At 37.3% G+C, this 20,849-nt stretch overlaps 1 protein-coding gene across 2 annotated transcripts; it reads left to right on the forward strand.

Annotated features, from left to right (window-relative positions):
• Positions 1-39: 39 nt before the first annotated feature.
• LOC109100418 (transmembrane 9 superfamily member 2) lies at positions 40-17,931 on the forward strand. 2 transcript variants are annotated; one of them, XM_042756884.1, is made up of 17 exons: positions 40-353; positions 1,352-1,419; positions 2,761-2,854; positions 4,627-4,754; positions 4,841-4,964; positions 5,056-5,180; positions 5,622-5,733; positions 7,374-7,453; positions 8,773-8,881; positions 11,104-11,236; positions 11,975-12,094; positions 13,397-13,454; positions 13,655-13,814; positions 13,951-14,102; positions 15,379-15,490; positions 15,595-15,766; positions 16,952-17,931. In XM_042756884.1, exons 1-17 carry the CDS (start codon positions 207-209, stop codon positions 17,017-17,019), a joined length of 1,962 nt encoding a protein of 653 aa, XP_042612818.1. In that variant the 5' UTR covers positions 40-206; the 3' UTR covers positions 17,020-17,931. The 2 variants fall into 2 exon arrangements, with proteins under 2 accessions (XP_042612818.1, XP_042612809.1); XM_042756875.1 differs by having other exon boundaries at positions 41-353; positions 4,841-4,970.
• Positions 17,932-20,849: the final 2,918 nt, after the last annotated feature.

Raw genomic sequence — 20,849 nt, forward strand, 5'->3', positions numbered from 1 at the left:
TGTCTTCCGCATTGGAGTCCTCCACTATCCCATCATGCTGTTCGTGACCGATGACGTGTCTGAGGAATCAGATGCTGCTACGCAGGCAGCAGCTACGCTAGCGCTGGTGCTTAGACATCACTAAATGTTTGAATTCTGACACGCATATCTACATTTCACGTATGTAAATATATCTACCGAAAACTGAACTAGTCGGTCGAGGCAAAATGGCCGTGTTTCACTGTGTCCGTGTTGTGTTTGTGTTGCTTTTCGTGTTGCGGGACGCGGTGAGTTTCTATCTCCCTGGTTTGGCCCCGGTTAGCTTCTGTGAGAAAGAAGAGAGCGAAAAACACACTGACGTACCGGACTGCAAGGTAAATATACATATTAATACGCGTAATAAGTGATTTTCATTGAAATGTTAAAGATGTGCAGTGTTTCTCTGTAGCGGTGTCTCTGCTGCGTGATGCTAGCACGAAATGCTATTGCTGGGTGTCAGTTGTGGAAACGCTGTTGTATTGATAAAGATAACAGCTAACCTTAGACCTGCTAATTTCGTCGCTTTCAAAAACTTTGTACTGCCATAACCTTAACTGACTACTTTCCTAGTCGACTGGTCTGTGAACCTGTAAGTTAAGAGATTAACATCAATCTCTCTCAAACTGGACTTTTGACTGTAAAAAGAGAGTTCCCTTAAAATATTGCATTCATTTACTGATGCCTTTGTTACATAGAACATTAAAGGGGACATTAGGAATAACCATCAAGTAATATTTATAAGTACCTTCATATGCATGTTTATGAAGAAGAGTGCTTCACGAATGAATTCGGTAAATCCCATTGACTAGTTATAAGTTCTGTCATAAAGTCATTTTCTTTATAATATTTTTGAGCTGTGTAATGTAATCATGTGTTGTTTAATATGATCTGTGTGTGTCTATACTTGAGGGTATAGCAGGTTGTTGGTGACACATGCACACATGTAAACTGGTTGAACAGGTGATATGTGTTCCCCCTTTATTTCCATATCCTCGTGTGAGGGTGGGTCAGTATACTCCGTTAACAAGTGTGTTCTCAAATATACCTTGTTAAATGTTTTTATAATAGTTACAATAACTGTAGTAGCTATGACGTTTTTGTTGGGGACATGATGACTATGGACATGATTATTGTTTTTCTAAAATGATTCTAATCATTTATAAAGATGTGTTCTGTAAAGATGCCCTCACACGAGTAATTGCGTGTCAGATCAGTTTATATGGAAGTAAATAATATAAACTTGAGTGACACTTTAAGGAGAGAGAAAAAAAAGAAGGAATTGCTGTGGACATTTCAACATTGTCATAACCTTTGATGCTTCTCTTTTTGACAGTCAACCATTGAGCTGTTTGTGAACAGGCTGGATTCTGTGGAGTCTGTTTTGCCCTACGAATACACAGCGTGAGTATGAATTATGCTGTGTTATAGTAGCCTATTTATTCATTTGAATCAGTTTTTAGTTTTATTATTATTTAGTGTTATTACTCACAGGTTTTGCTTTAGTAACTCTTTGAGAGAAAATCTGAAGAGGATGAAATGTAGCGAGGGTGTCGCCGATACACTAGAGAGACGCTGGAGAGGGAGGGGAGGAAAGTTTGAATGTAGAGATTTAGGAGCAGGAGGGAATGCCATTGTGTTAACACAGAGGCCTTTCTGTCACACCACCCGCTGTATTTTTGAATAGAGGCAGGAAGGTCTTACTCTTCCTCACAAGACATTCAATATGACATATGCTTTGCATTATTAATCTGCCTTACACTTACTGTGCTCAAGCTTCTGAGGGTGTTCTGTCTGAATTAACACAAGTACCCATATGGCAGCTTTCTTTTAATAAAATGCATCCAAAACAGCAAATGTAAAAATGTTTTGCTCAAGGAAACTTGGCTAGGCAGTAGTCTTCTGGTCTCTGGTATTTAATAAATTATTTTTTTAAAGTATAATGTACTGTCAGTTAGTCATTATCACAAAATCAGCCACTACGGGATCATCAGGGCCTTTTATCATCTTTAAGCGGTTTATTTTGCTCATATCTTTTAACTCCGTGTCTTCTATCGGTTCATTGTTCTTCAGAGCTTGTTTTAATTGGTGACTTCCAACCATTTATTAAAGGTTTTCTGCTCACCATGTGTATTACAATTAAAGGGATAGCTCATCCAGTTTACTGTTACCGTTGTTCCAAACCTGTATACATTTCTTTATTTAACAGAACACAAAAGAAGATATTTTCAAAAATTTATATAACCAAATGGTTTTTATTACTATTGACTTTCACTGTATGCAAAAGGGAATCCTGTTGAGACATTTCTCGAAATATATTCTTTTATGTTCCATAGAAGAAATAATTCTCATTTTTGGGTGAACTTTAAGTCCTGAATTTCTCAGAGGCCTCAAAATCAAGTTTTCTAGACATGTGTAAGGATATGCTCACAGAGAAGCTTTTGAGATGCTACAGAAGCATCATTGCTGCAAACTGTACCGGTCCTTTTTTTTCAGTGATACAAAAAAAGGCTCTGTGGTCCATATATGTTTGTTGTTTATGTTTAGGTTAAATTAAATTAACAATTAAATTTTTGAAAACCTGTGCATACTTTTAATGCCCACACAAACACCCAGTAGTCAACTGTCAGTATTTTTTAATCTGTCATGTCATAAATTGTTAAACGAAATCCGTATATGAAGTGCTTTTTTTGCTGAGGTTTTTGATTATTTCTGATTAATACTTGATTATTTTTATTCTTTCAGGTTTGATTTTTGTGCTGATGAGCCTGAGAAGCGTCCATCTGAGAACTTGGGTCAGGTGCTGTTTGGAGAAAGAATTGAGCCGTCCCCGTATAAGGTATATTACATAACGTTCTTGTAGGTCAGAGTTTGGCACTAGCAATGCCAGAGCCATGGGTTCAATCCCTTGGGAATGCATGAAGTGATATAATGTATACCCTGAGTGCAACATACAAAAGTCATCAGTGAAGAAAAGTTGTCAGCGAAAGTGAATGACAGGGACCATCAAACAAAGGGATAGTTCACCCAAAAATGAAAATTTGATGTTTATCTGCTTACCCCCAGGGCATCCAAGATGTAGGTGACTTTGTTTCTTCAGTAGAACACAAACAGAGATTTTTAACTGAAATCATTGCAGTCTGTCAGTCATTTTAATGTCAGTGGATGAGAATCACGGCTTTGAGAGTCATTGATGATACACTGATGTGTAAAGACCATAGACTGTATAAAAACATGGACATAGTGTCCGTGACGTCACCCATAAATTCCTGAAGAGCGCTTTTGAAGCGCAAAGTGGGCGGAGGCGGTCATCGCCATCTTGGCAGCACGTCACCACGCGTCACTCCTGGATAATCGAAAACGGGCAAAAGGCGGGAGCTGGTTGCTGAAGCCACACCCACCTAGTGCGACTGCAGTGTCAGCAGCGGCAATCCACCTGTCACTCAGTTTTTTCTGCTGTAAAGTTGGGGATTTTACATTGGGGAGTCTAAGAGATTGAGTTCCTTTTGGAGCCAGCCTCCAGCGGCCAGTCGATGAATTGCAGTTTTAGTCTCTTCCGTGTTGGTTTCAAGAGAGGGAGCGGGAGGTGACCGCTTGGTAAAGACACAAAACGATTAGTCTGTGCAGAAGAAACTGAACAGTATTTATACAGTTATTTACCCCTGATTTTCACCGCAATGTCTATACTGTCCTAAGCGCGTTCTCATCTTCTTCAGCATGAGACGTCGTTGTCAGATTGCAGACTTATAAGTGCATTACCGCCACCTATCTCTCAAATGGACCATTGACACTCTATCTACAATCTCAGTTGTGAGTGTCAATGGTCCACTTGAGAGAGAGATGGCGGTAATGCACTTATAAGTCTGCGATCTGCTGTAAAGTAAGAAGAAGAAGACGCAAACGCACTCAGGACAGTTCAGACATTGCAGTGAAAATCGGAGGTAAAAAACGATATAAATACTGATCAGTTTCTTGCACCGACCGATTGTTTTGTGTCTTTACACATCAATGTATCATCAATGATTCTCAAAACTGTGATTCCCCTCCACTGACATTGTACGACTGACAGACTGCAACGGTTTCAGTTAAAAATCTCAGTTTGTGTTCTATTGAAGAAACAGTCACCTGCATCTTGGATGCCCTGGGGGTAAGCAGATAAACATCAAAGTTTCATTTGTGGGTGAACTATCCCTTAAAGTAGGATTGTGTCCAAACAACACAGAGCTACTGCAGCAAAATGACAGCAAACCTCAGTATTCACTTTGGAGACCATGTTTCCACAAAATCCAACCACAGAGAACTTCACAAAGCCAGCATCCATAATAAAACTTTAATCACAGACACCAATCCTAAAATGTCAAAAAAGTATGGTGTCATGATCATAAAACCTGGACCTGGACGAATATTATCAGACTACACTGGGCAGTTTTGGAGAGAAGAGTGAGAAGCAAATTGCCTCATCAAACATCTCTGAAACAACTGGCAGATGTTCGGATAGACAACATTCATCTGTACATTCAGAAGTTGTATAAATCTATTTTAAGAAGGTTTGCAGCTGTATTAAAGGCAAATGGTGCTAAAACACCTTAATAATGAATGTTTTTCTTCTAGTTTTTCTTCAAGAAGAATTTGGAGTGCCAGAGAGTCTGTCTTAAATCTTACAACACAGAAAAAGCAGAGGAAAAAGCCAAACTGGACTTTCTGAAGAAGGGAATGCTCCTCAATTACCAACACCACTGGTGAGGCAGTCACTCAGTCCCTCTCTGTACTGTAACACAGCACTACAATGAAGCATAGCATCTCATCACTTATTTGACTCTCTCAGGATTGTCGATAATATGCCGGTGACCTGGTGTTACGATGTGGAGGACAATCAGAAGTTCTGTAATCCAGGTTTCCCCATTGGTTGCTATGTCACAGATACGGGACGGGCCAAAGATGCCTGCGTGGTCAGTGTGAGTGACACTTACCCGCCTTTCCAAGGTCATATGAGTGTTCGGTTTAATGTTAGGTGTTCAAGCAGTGGTCATTTTCATGCAGGCTGACTTCAATGACAAAGACACCTTCTACATCTTCAACCATGTGGACATCACCATTTTCTACCACGTGGTGGAGAACGAGGCTGCTGGTGCCAGACTGGTTGCAGCTAAATTAGAGCCCAAAAGGTATTTGAGGTTCTTTAATCAATTCGAATCAATAATAAGGCAGCAGAGAATGGTGCCATTTAGCTGATTGAAGGGATACTCCACATTAATCACTTACCCCCATGTCGTTCCAAACCCGTAAAAGCTCAGTTCGTCTTCGGAACACAATTTAAGATATTTTGGATGAAAACCTGGAGGCTTGAGACTGTCCCATAAACTGCCAAATAAATAACAGTGTCAAGGTCCAGAAAAGGTATGAAAGTCGTCGTCAGAATACTCCATCTGCCATCAGACGTGCAATCTGGTTTATATGAAGCGACGATTAATAACAAAATATTTATTTTGGGGTGGAGTATCCCTTTAAGATTGAATTTAAAAAAGCACAGTATATTTAAATAGTTAATTGTCAAATTGAGCATATATTGGATTTAATATGTAAATATGGACTATGTCTTTTTAAAGCTATAAACACACCAACATGGAGAAACCAGACTGCAAAGGACCTCCCATGAGTCTGAACAACAAGTTCAATGGAGAAGTCAAGATTCCCTACACTTACTCCGTCAAGTTTGTGGTTAGTGATTAAGATACTTCCATATCAGCCTTAAATTGTAAGTTTATCTTAAAATGAAAATTCTGTCCTCATTTACTCACCCGAATGTTATTCCCAACCCATTTGATTTTTGTTTATCTTTGGAACAGAAATGAAGATATTTTTATTAATCTCTCTCAATCATTTTTGTTGATTTTTTTTTTTTTAATCTATTGTCTTTTAAGTCTAGACAATCAACATTTTCAAGCTTCAAAAAGTACATTGTAAATGTAACCCATGAAAATCCAAGTTTATTGAACAGAGACAATCACTTTAGATTTTAATTTAGTTTTTTTTTTCAATGTTCACATATAAACATTGAGTAGCGCACAAATATAGAGCATGTAAGTGATTTTTGTTCTCATGCGTCAAGCAGGCATGTTTGGGCCTCCATTTAACATTTAATGTGCTCTATGTACAGTATGTGTGTTATATGTTGAATAGAAGGCTAAATTAAATCTGTTCATTTTAGAAAGAGATGTCTTTGCAAGATTTGGGTTAATCATTCAGTTCATATGGATTTATTTAAAGATGTCTTCATAACCTTTTGAAGCTTAAAAATGTTGATTTCTTAGGCTTTCAATGTATGCACAAAAATGTTAAGAAAATATAAAAAATGTAAAGTCAAGTCCCCTTTACTTCTATAGCACTTTATGCAAAACAGATTGTGTCAAAACAGCTTCACAGTGATAAACATGAAAATAGCAGAATCAGTTATGGAAACTCATTTGGGAACAGTTCAGATTCTGTTGTAAAGCAGCTCTAAAAGACAGTAGTGTCATTAGTCAGCTTCAGTTAACTCAGTGCCAGTTCTGTTCAGATAAATATTGTGATTATGATTTCTGCTTCTCTCAATTTCCTAAGCGTAATGTCTGCAATATTTGTCCACTGGTTATTTATCCTGAAAACATTTAATTTTAATGTTTAAAATGTCTTAATTTGTGTTCTGAAGATCAACGAAAGACAGATTGGAACTTGAGGGTGAGTAAATGACAGAATTTACATTTTGGGGTGAATTTATATTTCTCTGAACTGAATCAAAGTGTCTTCCATTTTTTTTATAGTAGTTTATATACATATAAACCTAAATTATTTACTTTTTTCTTCCTCTTAATTTCTAAGTGAGAAGTATTATTCTGTGTTTTTCCACAAGGTGGCATACTGGTACCATGCCATTTTTTTGTAAAGCAGGGGTTTCCTGCAGGGTATCTGCCAATTAGAAATATAATTTACTTTTGTGGAATATTTTTTTTATAAAATACCATATTACATGAACTTCATCCAAATCAGAGCAAAAGCATCATTGTTTATCCCATGCTAGATGCATGAAAAATAAAATTATCATTACATTTAAAATTAGCTTTTCAAATGCTTTGCAATCTAAACCTCATAACTGTGTAAATGTATTAATTTAGGATTATATACATGTTGTTATAGACCAGGCCTACAATGCAACAATCAATGTTATACAATATGTAAGTGTCTGTGCTCTGTCTCACTATCAACCAAGGAGACCTTTAGCCTGTAAGAATTGTAGATCCCTGCTGTAAAGTGATTTATTATATCAGTATTTCTGCAGAGCTCTTGGTTTTTCTGTATAACTGCTGGTTTGGTGTTTGCAGGAGGACAAACAGATTCGCTGGGCCTCTAGATGGGATTATATCCTTGAGTCTATGCCACACACCAACATTCAGTGGTTTAGGTGAAGGCACATATCACACACTACACACATCCTATTGCCCTGTTCCAAAATGACACACTCAATGTGAACATGCATTCTCATAAACTCCCCCTTTGCTGTGCACTATAGATGCATCCTTTGCAAAGCTCACATTGGTGTGGGCTTTACAGCAAACTACCCACCAGTGTGGCGGGGTTGACCTGAATTATGACCCATGTGAATTCCAAAAATTAAAAAAATATATATATATTTTATATGCTCCTTGAGAGCTACAGTCCTACAGATTTCAGCTCCAACCCCAATCAAACACACCTGAACCAGCTAATCAAGGTGTTCAGGGCTACTTGATAATTACAGACAGTTGTGTTAGAACTGAAGTTTGCAGGACTGTAGCTCTCCAGGAGCAGGGTTGGAGATCCCTGCTATATGAGCTAGCGGCGCCATCTAGTGGCTCTCTGCAGAACACCTCCAACCAGGGTCCAAAAACACTTGACCAGTGGCAAATGCAAGAGTAAAAGAATTGCATTGGTGGGTACATGAAACTGTGATGGTTACCAGCTGGCCAATAACTGAACATTGCTTGGTGCAAAGTGATGCTCGTGATCTGGTGTGTTCAGTGTCTTGGAATCTGCATTTGAAAACGCAGCATGCCAACCATCTTCCCAAATTTGATGAATAATGAGAAGCATTTAAAAATCTGTTGTCAACAAAAGAGAAGCTTTAAGACCTCCCAGTGGTTTCCTGCCAAAATAAAACCTTTATATTTTACCGCTTGAAAGCAAAAATTTTTAGATAATTTATATGAATTATTATTAGTCATTTTCCTGTTTTTCTGTAATATTATATTATTGATATTATTTTTCTTATTAAATACTTTCCTATTCTTTTTATTTAAATTATATTCATACAGTACTAGTTGTGTAAAAAGTAAATAGTATTATTGCAGTAGTAACGTATTTCTTTGTTTTAATTTTAAAAAAATTAAATATAAAGATAAATATATTTTGAATAATAGTTGTTATTATTATGTTAAATACTACTTTTTATTTTATAGTACAATAGTATTATTACAGTAAATATAGTAATATATTTCTCATTTAAGTAAATTGTGTAATTTAAATAATAAAACAGAAATATTATTTATAATAATGATGATGATGATTAATAATCTCCTCTCTAGTTAAGCATGAAGGTTGTGGACCCCTGGCGTTACGTCACCAAAGCTGGATTGCAGGGACTGAGTGTGTCATTTGGCTCAGGGTCCATATATCCTAATAAACCCATGATGTAGTTCAGCAAATAAAACGCACATGCTAATATGTTCTGTTTTCTGCCACCAGTATCATGAACTCTTTGGTCATCGTACTCTTCCTCTCTGGGATGGTTGCTATGATCATGCTCCGAACACTCCATAAAGACATCGCCCGATACAACCAGATGGACTCTGTGGTGAGTTCAGCTCAGAAAGTGCATAATCCAATTTGTACTAAACGTGACAAGCTTCTTATTAAGGCCTTTAAAAACTGGTAAGGCATAGTTTATAGTTTCGTTTTGCATATTAGTTTAAGCGGCTCGGCCCGTCAGATGCTAGACGCTAGGCTACTCACGCTGTTTAATGTGTTTGAGGTGTGCTGTCTTCCTGAATGCATAACTTACATTTCACAGGTATATTCTCCATCTGTAAATGTTAGAAAGCCATGGAAATATTTCCATTATTCTGTCAGAAGTGCATGAGCTTTCTACTAAACGTCACAGACATCTGTAAATGAGTGCCTGCCAAAGAGACAGGGATCAATTAAATAGGAGCGCAATATTTCTGACTAAAATATACATTTAGCTGAAATATTTGTAGTTGGACAATAAAGGTAGAATTTTAAACCTACAAGTAAGTCTATTTTTTCTGATGGCACTAACTATAAAGTAACTGTAATAGGGTAATCAAAATAACCTAACACAACTCTCTGCTTTTGTTCTCTTTTATTTTCATTTTTTAGTTTAGTGAATTTAACTTCTGCTTTAAAGGCCTTATTTTTGTTTTTAGATTGCAATGTTAGAATGAAATGTGATTTTAACCCTTTTTTGCACATAATATAAAGGCTTACATGGTTACATTAACTTTATTTGTTTTCATAGCCTTTAATATGTATTGTTTTGTTGGACAACATTGGACGGTAAGTGAAATGTATTAAATACAGAATTTTTTAATCCAAATACAAAAACAAAAATTCAGTGATATGTACCATATATCGCAAATCGGCCAAAAAATACAGATATGAATGTTAACCCATATGGCCCAGCCCTACCACATAATAGACCATGTTTATGTTTGCATGTGTGTGTGTGTGAATGTGTGACACTCGGTGTGTTTGGTTTGTAGTTTAACGAGCATAATTTACAGAATGTGTGTTGATGTATGTCACTTATGGTTGTGGTCTGGGTTGTCTGCTGCCAACAATGAGGGTCACACTGATGTGGAGAGACAAGTGCACACACACTGCCATCACCCTTGATACGAGTCACCTTAAAGGGATACTCCACCCCAAAATGAAAATTTTGTTATTAATCACTTACCTCCATTTCGTTCCAAACCCGTAAAAGCTTAATTCGTCTTCAGAACACAATTTAAGATATTTTGGATGAAAACCGGGAGGTCTGTGACTGTCCCATAGACTGCCAAGTACAGTGTCAAGGTAGGGCTGGGCGATATATCTAACGATATGATCATGCGCATCTAGTCAGTAAATCTGGTTCCTTGATTACCGCTAAATCGCCATCACCTGCTTTCAAATGATGCGGCATTCTAGACGTGCAATCTAGGTTATATGAAGCGACGGGAACACTTTTTGTAAGTGAAGAAAAAAAAAATGACTTTATTCAACAATTCCTTTGTCAACAGTCTCTCCATACCACCGTATGCTGTGTATGCTCTTCTGTATCATCCACACCACAAGGATGCGCTGTTTCTACGTGTTTTTAACTTTGATTTGAAAGAAAACAGTGCATCCTTGTGGAGAGACACAGAGGAGACTGCTGACAAAGGAATTGAATAAAGTCGTTATTTTTGTTTTCTTCGCTTACAAAAAGTGTTCAAGTCACTTCATATAACCCAGATTGCAGATGGAGTATTCTGAATAAGACTTTCATACCTTTTCTGGACCTTGACACTGTTATTTATTTGGCAGTCTATGGGACAATCTCAAGCCTCCAGGTTTTCATCCAAAATATCTTAAATTGTGTTACAAAAATGAACAGAGCTTTTACGGGTTTGGAACGACATGGGGATAAGTGATTAATGACAAAATTTTCATTTTGGGGTGGAGTATCCCTTTAAATACACACTTCGCATTCAGATCTCTGTATATATCCTATATTTGGCCCCTCCCATTCAGGTTTCGGGGTCACACAGGGTCAGGCGTGATGCACCCATCTGTTGCTTTTACGTGTTCTCTCTTTCCTGTTTCACCATGGCCCCTCCCCCGTCCTGACAGATCAGACTCATTAAGGACAGACTGAGAGTGACACAGTGTATCATTGGTCTGAGCAGCAGCCGGCGTCTTTCCTTTGATCTCCGTTAGCTGTAATTGGGATGTAGACCCAAACCCACGCCTGAACGGGGTTCCGTTAGCTCCTGCTATTATTAAAACCTCGCTTTTCCTCTCCATCTTTTCCAGGAGGATGCCCAGGAGGAATTTGGCTGGAAGCTTGTTCACGGAGATGTCTTCAGGCCTCCCAGGAAAGGCATGCTGCTGTCTGTGTTCCTGGGCTCTGGGACTCAGATCTTCATCATGACGTTTGTTACTCTCTGTAAGTGTATGGAGAGCTGAGCAATCGAGGAAAATTCAAGCCCTGATTGTTAGAAAAAGACCAGTACCAGGTCAAAAAGTAGTTTTCTTAGTTTGCTTTAGAAATTTGTCTTTGCCATTAAAATAAAAATAAAAGTATACTACCATTGAAAAGGGAATGTAGTACTTTGATTGGTGTAATGATTGCTGAAATTCAGCTTTGAATTTATAATAAAATAAAATTTTATTATTTTAAATTGTAATAATATTTCACAATAGTGCTGTTTTTACTGTGTATTTAATTAAATTGATCCTTGGTAAATAGAAGAGATCTTTCAATATCATTAATAAATCTTACCAACCCCATACTTTTAATCTTTCGTGAAAATTAGACATTAATATACACATTTAAAAACCATAAGCAGGCTGCAGGCATAAAAACAATTTAAAAATAGCAGTGTTAAAAACCTAACAATGTCATGTGATCATTAAATTGTTGAGAGAGAAACGCTAAGAATAAAAAAAAAATATTTTTATAAAATGCTGTTTGACCAATGTAGTGAGATTTTTGGACAAATTTATGATAAATGATTAAAAATGTTACCAAAATTACATTACATTAAAAGTTAGTTTGGAGCTCTATTACATTCGCTGCATCTAAAATACAATATGTAGAATTTTGTTGAGGTTTTGATTGAAGTTATGTCAAAATTTTGAATTCTTGCAACCCTGAACTTGACCACATGTTTTCCCTCTGTAGTTTTTGCCTGTTTGGGTTTCCTGTCACCTGCCAATCGTGGGGCTCTGATGACGTGTGCAGTGGTGTTGTGGGTGCTCCTGGGTACTCCAGCTGGTTATGTGGCTGCCCGCTACTACAAATGTAAGTACGCCGCAGAGGACTGACCTTTGGTCTCTGTTCCTCCCTCCATTAGGGCTGTCTGCAGTTCGTTAGATTTAATTAGTGTCAGAGGAGCCATTTACAGGAACAGGCAGGCCTACCCACCCCTGCTGCTTTTTTGCTTTACTTGTGTTCTACAGCTCGTGCAGAATACAATGAGAGCGTTTTAACGTCATTCATATGACACATTTAATTGCCCCCTTTGATCTTCTCTCAGTCTTTCCTCTCCGATTAGAAACTGAATCATGGAGACTTAGGAATTTACGTTTCAATCGTTACAACAGCCATTTTTGGTAACACTTTACAATAAGGTGTCATTTGTTTACATTAGTTAATGTATTAACTAACATGAATTAACAATGAACAATACATTTGTTCATTGTTCATTCAGTATTTTTTAATCTTTGTTAATGTTAAAGATTCAGTTATTAATTTTTTCATCAACTAATTTCAAAAAACACAAACTAATTTTAACAAATAAAACAATTTAATTTAATAATGTATTAGTAACTGTTGAAATTAACATTAGCTATAAATAATAAATGCTGTAGGAGTTTTGTTCATGCTTAGTTTATGTTATGTTATTGTAAAGTGTTACCCCATTTAATTTTATTTGTCCATCAACCACCAAACTTGATGCGCAGGATTGTAGTAAGTTCTAGGAAGTATCCCAGTGACTTATGACTTCTGTGTTTCTCATCGCTTGGCTCACAATAGTGCAACCATCTCATAGAATCATAAGAGGACATACATTGCACCCCAAATCCTAAATGAAATGGCAATTAGTGCTCTCAAAATCTGAAAAAATACTATGTTAAACACAGTATGCTAAATGTGAAATAGATGGTGTACTATTTGGGTAATTTTTTATAAGTATCTATGAATGCACATCTAATATTACCCCAACACCCTGTGCAATGGAAGAGGAGATTGTAACTGTTCTCTTTCGACTGAAAAAAAAAAAAATTGTGAAGAATGTTTGAATCTAGAGGTGATAACAAAAAGAATGTTAACGAGTTTAATTAATTCTAACAACTGCTTTGAAGTCAGTAATAAAGAACAAGAAAACAATACAAATGATTTAAGTGAATGAATTTTGTATTTTTAAATATCTTACTGTAGAGGCTGATGTACTGATGTATTACAACTGTATTACATTGACTGTAGTTTCTCTTTGTGATTTAATATTTGTTTTGTAATCTTGTTTAAATGTGAGGTGAACTGGTCTCTCTCTTTCTCTCTCTCTCTCTCTCTCTCTCTCTCTCTCTCTCTCTCTCATTCCAGCCTTCGGTGGGGAGAAGTGGAAGACCAATGTTCTGCTGACAGCATTTCTTTGTCCAGGGTGGGTAAATGGAGAAATACAGAATTTCTTTGAATTGAAATTTCATTTCATTAAGCAGTTAAATGTAACAGTTAGTGGAAGATTTGGGCCATTTTGCCCTTTGAAGTCTTGTGCGTTGAAGTGTAGCTTAAATATGATTTGTTGTGAATAATAACTGTATGTTAATAATAATAATAAATGAATAATACATGTTTTTTCAGAGTGGTGTTTGCTGATTTTTTCGTAATGAATCTGATTTTGTGGGGCGAGGGTTCATCAGCTGCCATGCCCTTTGGCACTCTGGTGGCCATCCTGGCTCTGTGGTTCTGTATCTCAGTGCCCCTCACCTTTATTGGAGCATACTTCGGTTTTAAGAAGAGCGTAAGCTTTCTTTACTTACAAATGGTTTCCCAAAAGCCTTTTTTAAAACTTCATTTTGTTTTGTGTCAAATAATCAAATTATCCCCGTTTCTCTTTCTTATAGTTAAATATGTTTGTAATTTTGGTTTTATTTCAGGGCATTGAACATCCTGTGCGGACCAATCAGATCCCCAGACAGATTCCAGAGCAGTCCTTCTACACCAAACCTCTTCCTGGCATTGTCATGGGTGGAATCCTGCCATTCGGCTGCATCTTCATCCAGCTGTTCTTCATCCTCAACAGCATTTGGTTAGTGCTGATGATTAACGGTTACTATGATTCCACTTCCAGTGCTTACAAAACACGGTTTCCACGGGTCCTTAAAAAGTCTTACATTTAGTTGTATCAAAGGCCATAAAAAGGCTTAAGTCTTAATTATGATTTCAAGAGGTCTTAAATTTGGGGACAAGAATTGCGATATGGCTGAATGTGACAAATAAATTTCAAAAGGTGATGAATTTATTAAATAAAATATGAGTGCTGCTCGTGTCAAAGTCTGTGCTGCTTCGTGTTCTGCTGTTAGCGGGGAAACCGCTGTATTTCTATCGCTTCAAAAGCGCCTCCTGCTGGTAGAGCTGCTGTTTGTGATCAGACCAATGTGAGAATCAACCCATGTTTTTACGCTGCAAACACGCGGAGTGGAGTTATAAATGTGAACTGATGGATCAACAAGAAGATAATGCATTATCAGAATGTAAACAGTTAAGACAGTGAAATATATTTAATTAATTGTTGATTGATAATAGGTTACAATTAATAATTGGTAGTTTTCACTTAATTAACCATGGTTTTACTATAGTAAAAGTGTAGTAACCAAGGTTTTTTTTTTCCATATTGACAACCATTTGTATAACCATAGATTTACTAAAAAATACCATGGTTAAACTATGGATAGTGTCAGTGATGGAAATGAAAATTCACTGGGGGAACTCCAAGTTGAGGTAACTTTTAGACGAAAGTTTATATTTTTTATTATTTAAAACCTTTATTAATCTGTAACATTAAACTTATTTCATGTTTCCTCTGTCTAAACCATATGTTTTTTTAGGCATCGAGATCAAAAACACACAATCAAAAAACATAAATAAACAATAAAATTAAATCAATAACAACAAAACAAACAATTACAATAATAAGGCACAATCAGGAAGCATAAGTTACTAATCAAATTAAATCAGTATCAAAAAAATTAATCTTTGCACTACAGACGTGGCACAGAAGAACACAAAAGTGGCATTTAGGTATATTTACAGACTGTTTGATGAGGCTCAGAGGTGACATAATAGCATTTAAATTTATAATAACAATTTTATGTGATGAATGTTTTAAAATAAGTTCTGAATATAGAAATATTGAATTATTTAAAGCGATGGTGGCAAGTCACTGAATCATTCATTTAGTCGATTGGTTTAAAAAGCTGATTCATTCAGGAACGGAGCAAGTGACTGTTCAAAAATTCAAAGGTCTTAAAAAGTCTTAAATTTGAGCTTTTATTTAAATATTGTGTAAACTATTGATATTGCAGGTCTCATCAGATGTACTATATGTTTGGCTTCCTCTTCCTGGTCTTTATCATCCTGGTCATCACCTGTTCTGAGGCCACCATCCTGCTCTGCTACTTCCACCTGTGTGCTGAGGTAAGAGTTCACACAGCATACACACGTGACAATATGCATATTTTGGAGAATCTGGTCTTTTTTATTATTATTTATTAATTTGTTTTGTGTATATCCTTTTTCAGGACTATCACTGGCAGTGGCGCTCCTTCCTCACCAGCGGATTCACAGCTGTTTATTTCCTGGTCTATGCCATCCATTACTTCTTCTCTAAACTGCAGATCAGTGGACTCGCCAGCACCATTCTTTACTTCGGCTACACCATGATCATGGCACTCATCTTCTTCCTCTTCACAGGTCTGTATGTGTGTAGAGTTAAAGTGCAGTCACTAGCAAAACTCCGGCCATATTTTGTGGGCAAAAGAAATCCATTGTCAGAGACAGCTTACACAGAAGTCATTTTCAAACCAAACAGCTTTCTGTTGGTCAATGGCGCCAATTCATGTGAGAAACTTGAGTGAAAATGAGTGAAAATCCTAATCACATGTATTCCTATTAGAATGACTGGATTTCGCACATACATTTTCCAACAGAAAACATGAACTGGTAAACTGGAATCATGGAATTTCGTCAAGCAGTTTTCATGAAAAATTGCATAGCACTTTTCACAATAGATAAAACTTCAAAGTAGCTTTACAGATAATATTGCTAGGTCATGATATGTGTCATTACCATAATAGAAAATTACAGATATTGTGGTGAAATAATTTGGTCATAACATCCACTTCTAAGTATTTTTTTGTATTTCCATATATTTCTCTATATATTTTTCCAGTATTTCTGTTTTAATTATGAAAAAGTTGCTTGTTTTCAAACTTTTTGTAATGACAGAAACTGGAAATATCAATACATTGAAATTAATTAACCAGAATTTATTAAAACTTCACGATTCCAGAAAGTTCAAGAACTATGTTCTTTAATAAAAATAATCATTATTATTTCGGGTTGAGGGGATGGAATAGTTCATTTTATATCTTGATTTTATGTCTTTGTTAGCATTTTAATTTCAATTAGAGTTGGATTATTTGAATATATTAATAATAATAATGCATACATTTTAATACATCTAAGTATTGGTGCACCAACCTTTATTTTTCATGACCGATTCAGATTTGTTTGATTGTGGGTCAATTCTGATAATCGTTGCCGATTTTCTTTCTTTTTTTTTCTTTTTTTTTCTTTAATCAAGAGACAAGTAAAAGAGTACATGAAAAAGATGCTTATTTGCTGTTACAAGCCAAACTGGACTTAAAAAAAAAATATCTGTAGCCACTTCTTCACAATCAGTGCTTTGAGTTTTATTTATTCATTTTTTAGTAAACTGATGGGTATAATGGTCTGTAAAATTGTGGGATGTTTTGCTTCAAATATTTGATGTTTGTAGACCGTCTTTATGTGCTGTTTTGACTGGGGGGACAACAGTAATGGTAAAAGTGTGGAGTGTTTTAGTAATCTGGATCTCTTGTGTATTTTTGCCTACAGGTACAATTGGATTCTTTGCCTGCTTTTGGTTTGTCACCAAGATCTACAGCGTGGTCAAAGTGGATTAAATGAAAGCAATCTCATATAAGACTGAACTCTTCTCAGCCCAATGTGAGATCCCATAGGGAGGGACTTGAGCGCTGTTTAACGTCTATCTGTTGCCACGGCGACTCTGCTTTACACCAACAACTCTGAATCAACAAATTCCAGTTACTTTGCTGTGTGTGTGTGTGCATTAGTAGTGCATATTCAGCCATTTGAAAAAATCAACTCATCTGCTTCTTTAGTTGGAATGGAATACAGCAAACGTGCACATTGGTCACTGCGACTCACATAAGTAATTAAGATTTGGAGTTTTCCCTTGTAAATATTACTTACTTTTTTCTTTTGCTAACATTTAAATGAAAGGATAAAGCATACATTACAAAGAAACTATCTCCAGTTATTGAATCTTCATGGTGTCAGAAGTATGATTTTGTAAATAGCATTTTTCTTTAAATGCTTCAAAAAAGAGACTAGAGATTAAAAATGGAAAGACTTCATTCTGAGTTGATTTAAGAGTAAGGCTGTGTGAAATTTCTTTCCATCATGTTGATACTGTAAAATTACTGCTTGTGTATTCTTGTGTATAACCAGAGGAGGGGTGTCTATTTAACTTTTTGTTTGGTCTTTTATTTCTTGATTCCGTTCATGCCTCAACACATTGTGTGCCTCGTTATCACAGGAAAATCAAGACCTTTTTTTTTTTTTTCATTTAGGAACAGGTTTGTGAAAATGTGAAGTTCCCCATACATACACAGGGGCACTGGAGTGAAATGATTTTCTTTGTATATATGCACAGCATTTAAACGTGTGTCCATAAACTACATTAGCTTGAATAGCCACTCAGTTTTGAGTTTGTCTTCTCTGATTTTGAGGTAATGAGATTACAAGAAAAACATAAAAAGATATTAGAAATTAAACCACCTTGTCTCCAAGAATGTTAAGTTATTTGTTTTAATGTATGAAGTTGTTCCCTGTGTTGATAATTTTTTTCCTTTTTTCCCCCTCACACAATACTTTATGTATTTTGCTTTTCCATAATGTCAAACATTTTATTGAAACACAAAGGGTAGTAATCTGTAAAAGTAGAAACTTAAGTCCATCTTTCACTTAAGAAAAAGTTCGACACTTAAAAAGAAAGTGATATTTCCAGAAATTATTTAGCAATAAATTCCTCAAATTTTTTTTTTTTTTTTACCAGTGGATTTTTATTTTTTTTTTTAATTAATCTATCTTTAAATATCTTGATAGAACTTGCTGATTTTGTGGTCTTGTTGAAGAAACAGCTGCCCATTTATTTTGTGACCGTAGTATAGTCAATACAATTTTGCTTGATTTAAGAGAAAGTTGTATTTTTAACCCTGCCCTACCCTTTTTATTGTTATGATTGATCATTGTTAAAGATACAACCATGGAATCTTTCCCTGATCTTGTATGTAATTTTAAAGTGAATATTGCAGGTTAGAGACCTGGTGAGTCAATGTATAGAAAAATAACGTAGGAACTAGATTTAGTTTAAAATATACTTATAAATACGCTACTTGAGACTTCTAGGATGCCTTCGAAAGCCTAGGCAGCTGACTTGCTGCCTCGCAGCCTTATCACTCAGAGCTTTTGCAAGGAGGCACCCTGTGAAACTGATTTTGGACAGGTTTCTGAGGCAGGTAACGGTTTAATGATCTATATGAGTTTTGGTGATAACTAATCAAATATTTACTGTAATACTGATTTCACGCTAGAAATAACATCAAAAGTGCAAAAAATTAGTCAGAAATTTACATTTACACACCAACTTTACCACCATACGCAACTTTCAGACGCCGAAATGCCCCAGTTCTGAGACAAGAGTTATGCAGCCTGCTCGAATAGCTGGAGCGAGCTGGAGAGCGGGTTTTACAGCTGCTATTTCGTGGTACCCAAGAAAGATGGGGGATTCCGCCCGATCCTTGATCTCAGGCCTTGATCTCTGATATCAGTGCTTTGCAAGTGTCCATTCAGGATGATAACACTGAATCAGATCCTGGTGCAAATTCACCCTGGTTTGCGTCCGTGGATTTAAAGGATGCATACTTTCACATTCAGATAACACCACATCACAGACGCTTTCTGAGGTTTGCCTTCGAGGGCATGGCGTACCAGTATTCTGTTCTTCTGTTTGGGCTGGCTTTAGCCTCACACAAACTCGAAGTGCATAGATGCAGCACTTTCCCCCCTCAGAGTGAGCAGCATTCTCAACTATCTGGATGATGGGCTGATTTTAGCTCAAATGACAGGACACGCTAGTCAGCCATATAGACACTCTCCTTCATCACTTGGATTCCCTAGGGCTATGTGTCAACATGCAGAAGAGCATTCTCACCCTGAGTCAGTCAATAACATATCTGGGAGTTTGTTTCAACTTTGTGGAGATGCATTGTTTAAGGAATTTTAGAGGCTGCTGGAACTCATGGCAGCATCAGCAGCGGTGTGCTAACTGGGTATACTACACATGTGCCCGCTGCAGTTATGGCTGAAATATCGAGTCCCTTGGATGGCACGACTTCGGGGCATTTGCACATCACAGTCTCCCACGGCTGCATCGAAGCTTTGAGGCCGGGGGGTTCCCCTGTGCTTGGTGACATTGCACATTGTGGTCAGGATGGACGCCTCGACTCACAGTTGGGGAGCAGTGTGCGAGAGCAGACTGGCCTTGGGACTGTGGGCAGCACCCCAGATCCAGTGGCACACCGATTGGAGCTAGAAGCAGGGATTTTAGCTCAAAATGTTTTTCGGCCACAGCTGGAACAGCGGCATGTGCTGATTTGCACCGGCAACATGTCTGTGGTCTCATACATAAATCACTATAGAGGTGTGCGCTCCAGGGTGCTGTACAAGCAGGCAGTGAATCCTCTGCTGCGGTCAAATCATCACTTTCTTCCCGTCAGAGCAGCACACATCCCCGGTCTCCTGAACCACGGGGTGGACATGCTTTCGAGGAAAGGAATTCTTCAAGGAGAGTGGAGGTTGCACCCCGAGTCAGTTCAGGTGATTTGGACCCGCTACCTGGCCTACCGTGGCCCTGAACAGGCCTAACCAGCCTTGGTTCCCGGACCTGACAGAGCTGCTGGTAGCACCACCCTGGCCAATCCCCATCATGAAGGATCTGCTGTCTCAAGCGAGCGGCTCGTGTGGCACCCGAACCCGGAGTTATGAATCCTTCATGTGTGGCTGCTTCAGGGATATCAGAGGAGCTGAACGCCCTTCTCGTGTGCTTGACACTCTTTCAGTGGGGCGGGCGTCCTCCACGAGATGTTTGTATGCCCTAAAATGGGGAGTGTTTGTGAAATGATTCCATGATGCTCATATCGACCCAGCTGCTTGCTCCATTGACATCAAGTACAAGTTAGCCAAGCATAGATGAATCTTACCTGTCCAGGAGAAAATTACAACGTTGGCGTCTGTGTTCAAATTCTTCTCCGTTTTCAGCCGTCTCCATCTTTCAAAAGCATCTCCAATACAAATTCTGGTTTTATTTCGGACTTTGTCATGACGAATTTCTGAATTATAACGAGGTCTTTTTGATTTAGTAACATTAGACATTTTTATCCGACTGGAGTTAGGGTAGGTTACAGCAAAGCTGGCAACACAGATCCCGAAAACACTACTGACTTCGTGATTGGTAGATAGGTGGAGGGAGGCGTGTCAGGCCAAAACACACACACACATCTACACACACACACACAAACACACAAACACAAACACACAAACAACAATATCCTGGCCGGGACTACTGTTGTCAGTGATATAAGTATTTGAAATGAACATGATTTCATAATCACTACATAAACATCAGGGCCATTTTATGATTAATTGAAAT

This window comes from Cyprinus carpio, chromosome A1 (genome assembly GCF_018340385.1).
Source record: "Cyprinus carpio isolate SPL01 chromosome A1, ASM1834038v1, whole genome shotgun sequence".
Lineage (NCBI taxonomy): Eukaryota > Metazoa > Chordata > Actinopteri > Cypriniformes > Cyprinidae > Cyprinus > Cyprinus carpio.

Excerpts from the sequence above, each read along its gene's own strand:
- LOC109100418 (XM_042756875.1), top strand. The coding sequence starts at position 207 with ATGGCCGTGTTTCACTGTGTCCGTGTTGTGTTTGTGTTGCTTTTCGTG. Across the intron at positions 354-1,351 it reads CTGACGTACCGGACTGCAAG|TCAACCATTGAGCTGTTTGT; the intron begins GTAAATATACAT and ends TCTTTTTGACAG. Across the intron at positions 5,181-5,621 it reads GCTAAATTAGAGCCCAAAAG|CTATAAACACACCAACATGG; the intron begins GTATTTGAGGTT and ends GTCTTTTTAAAG.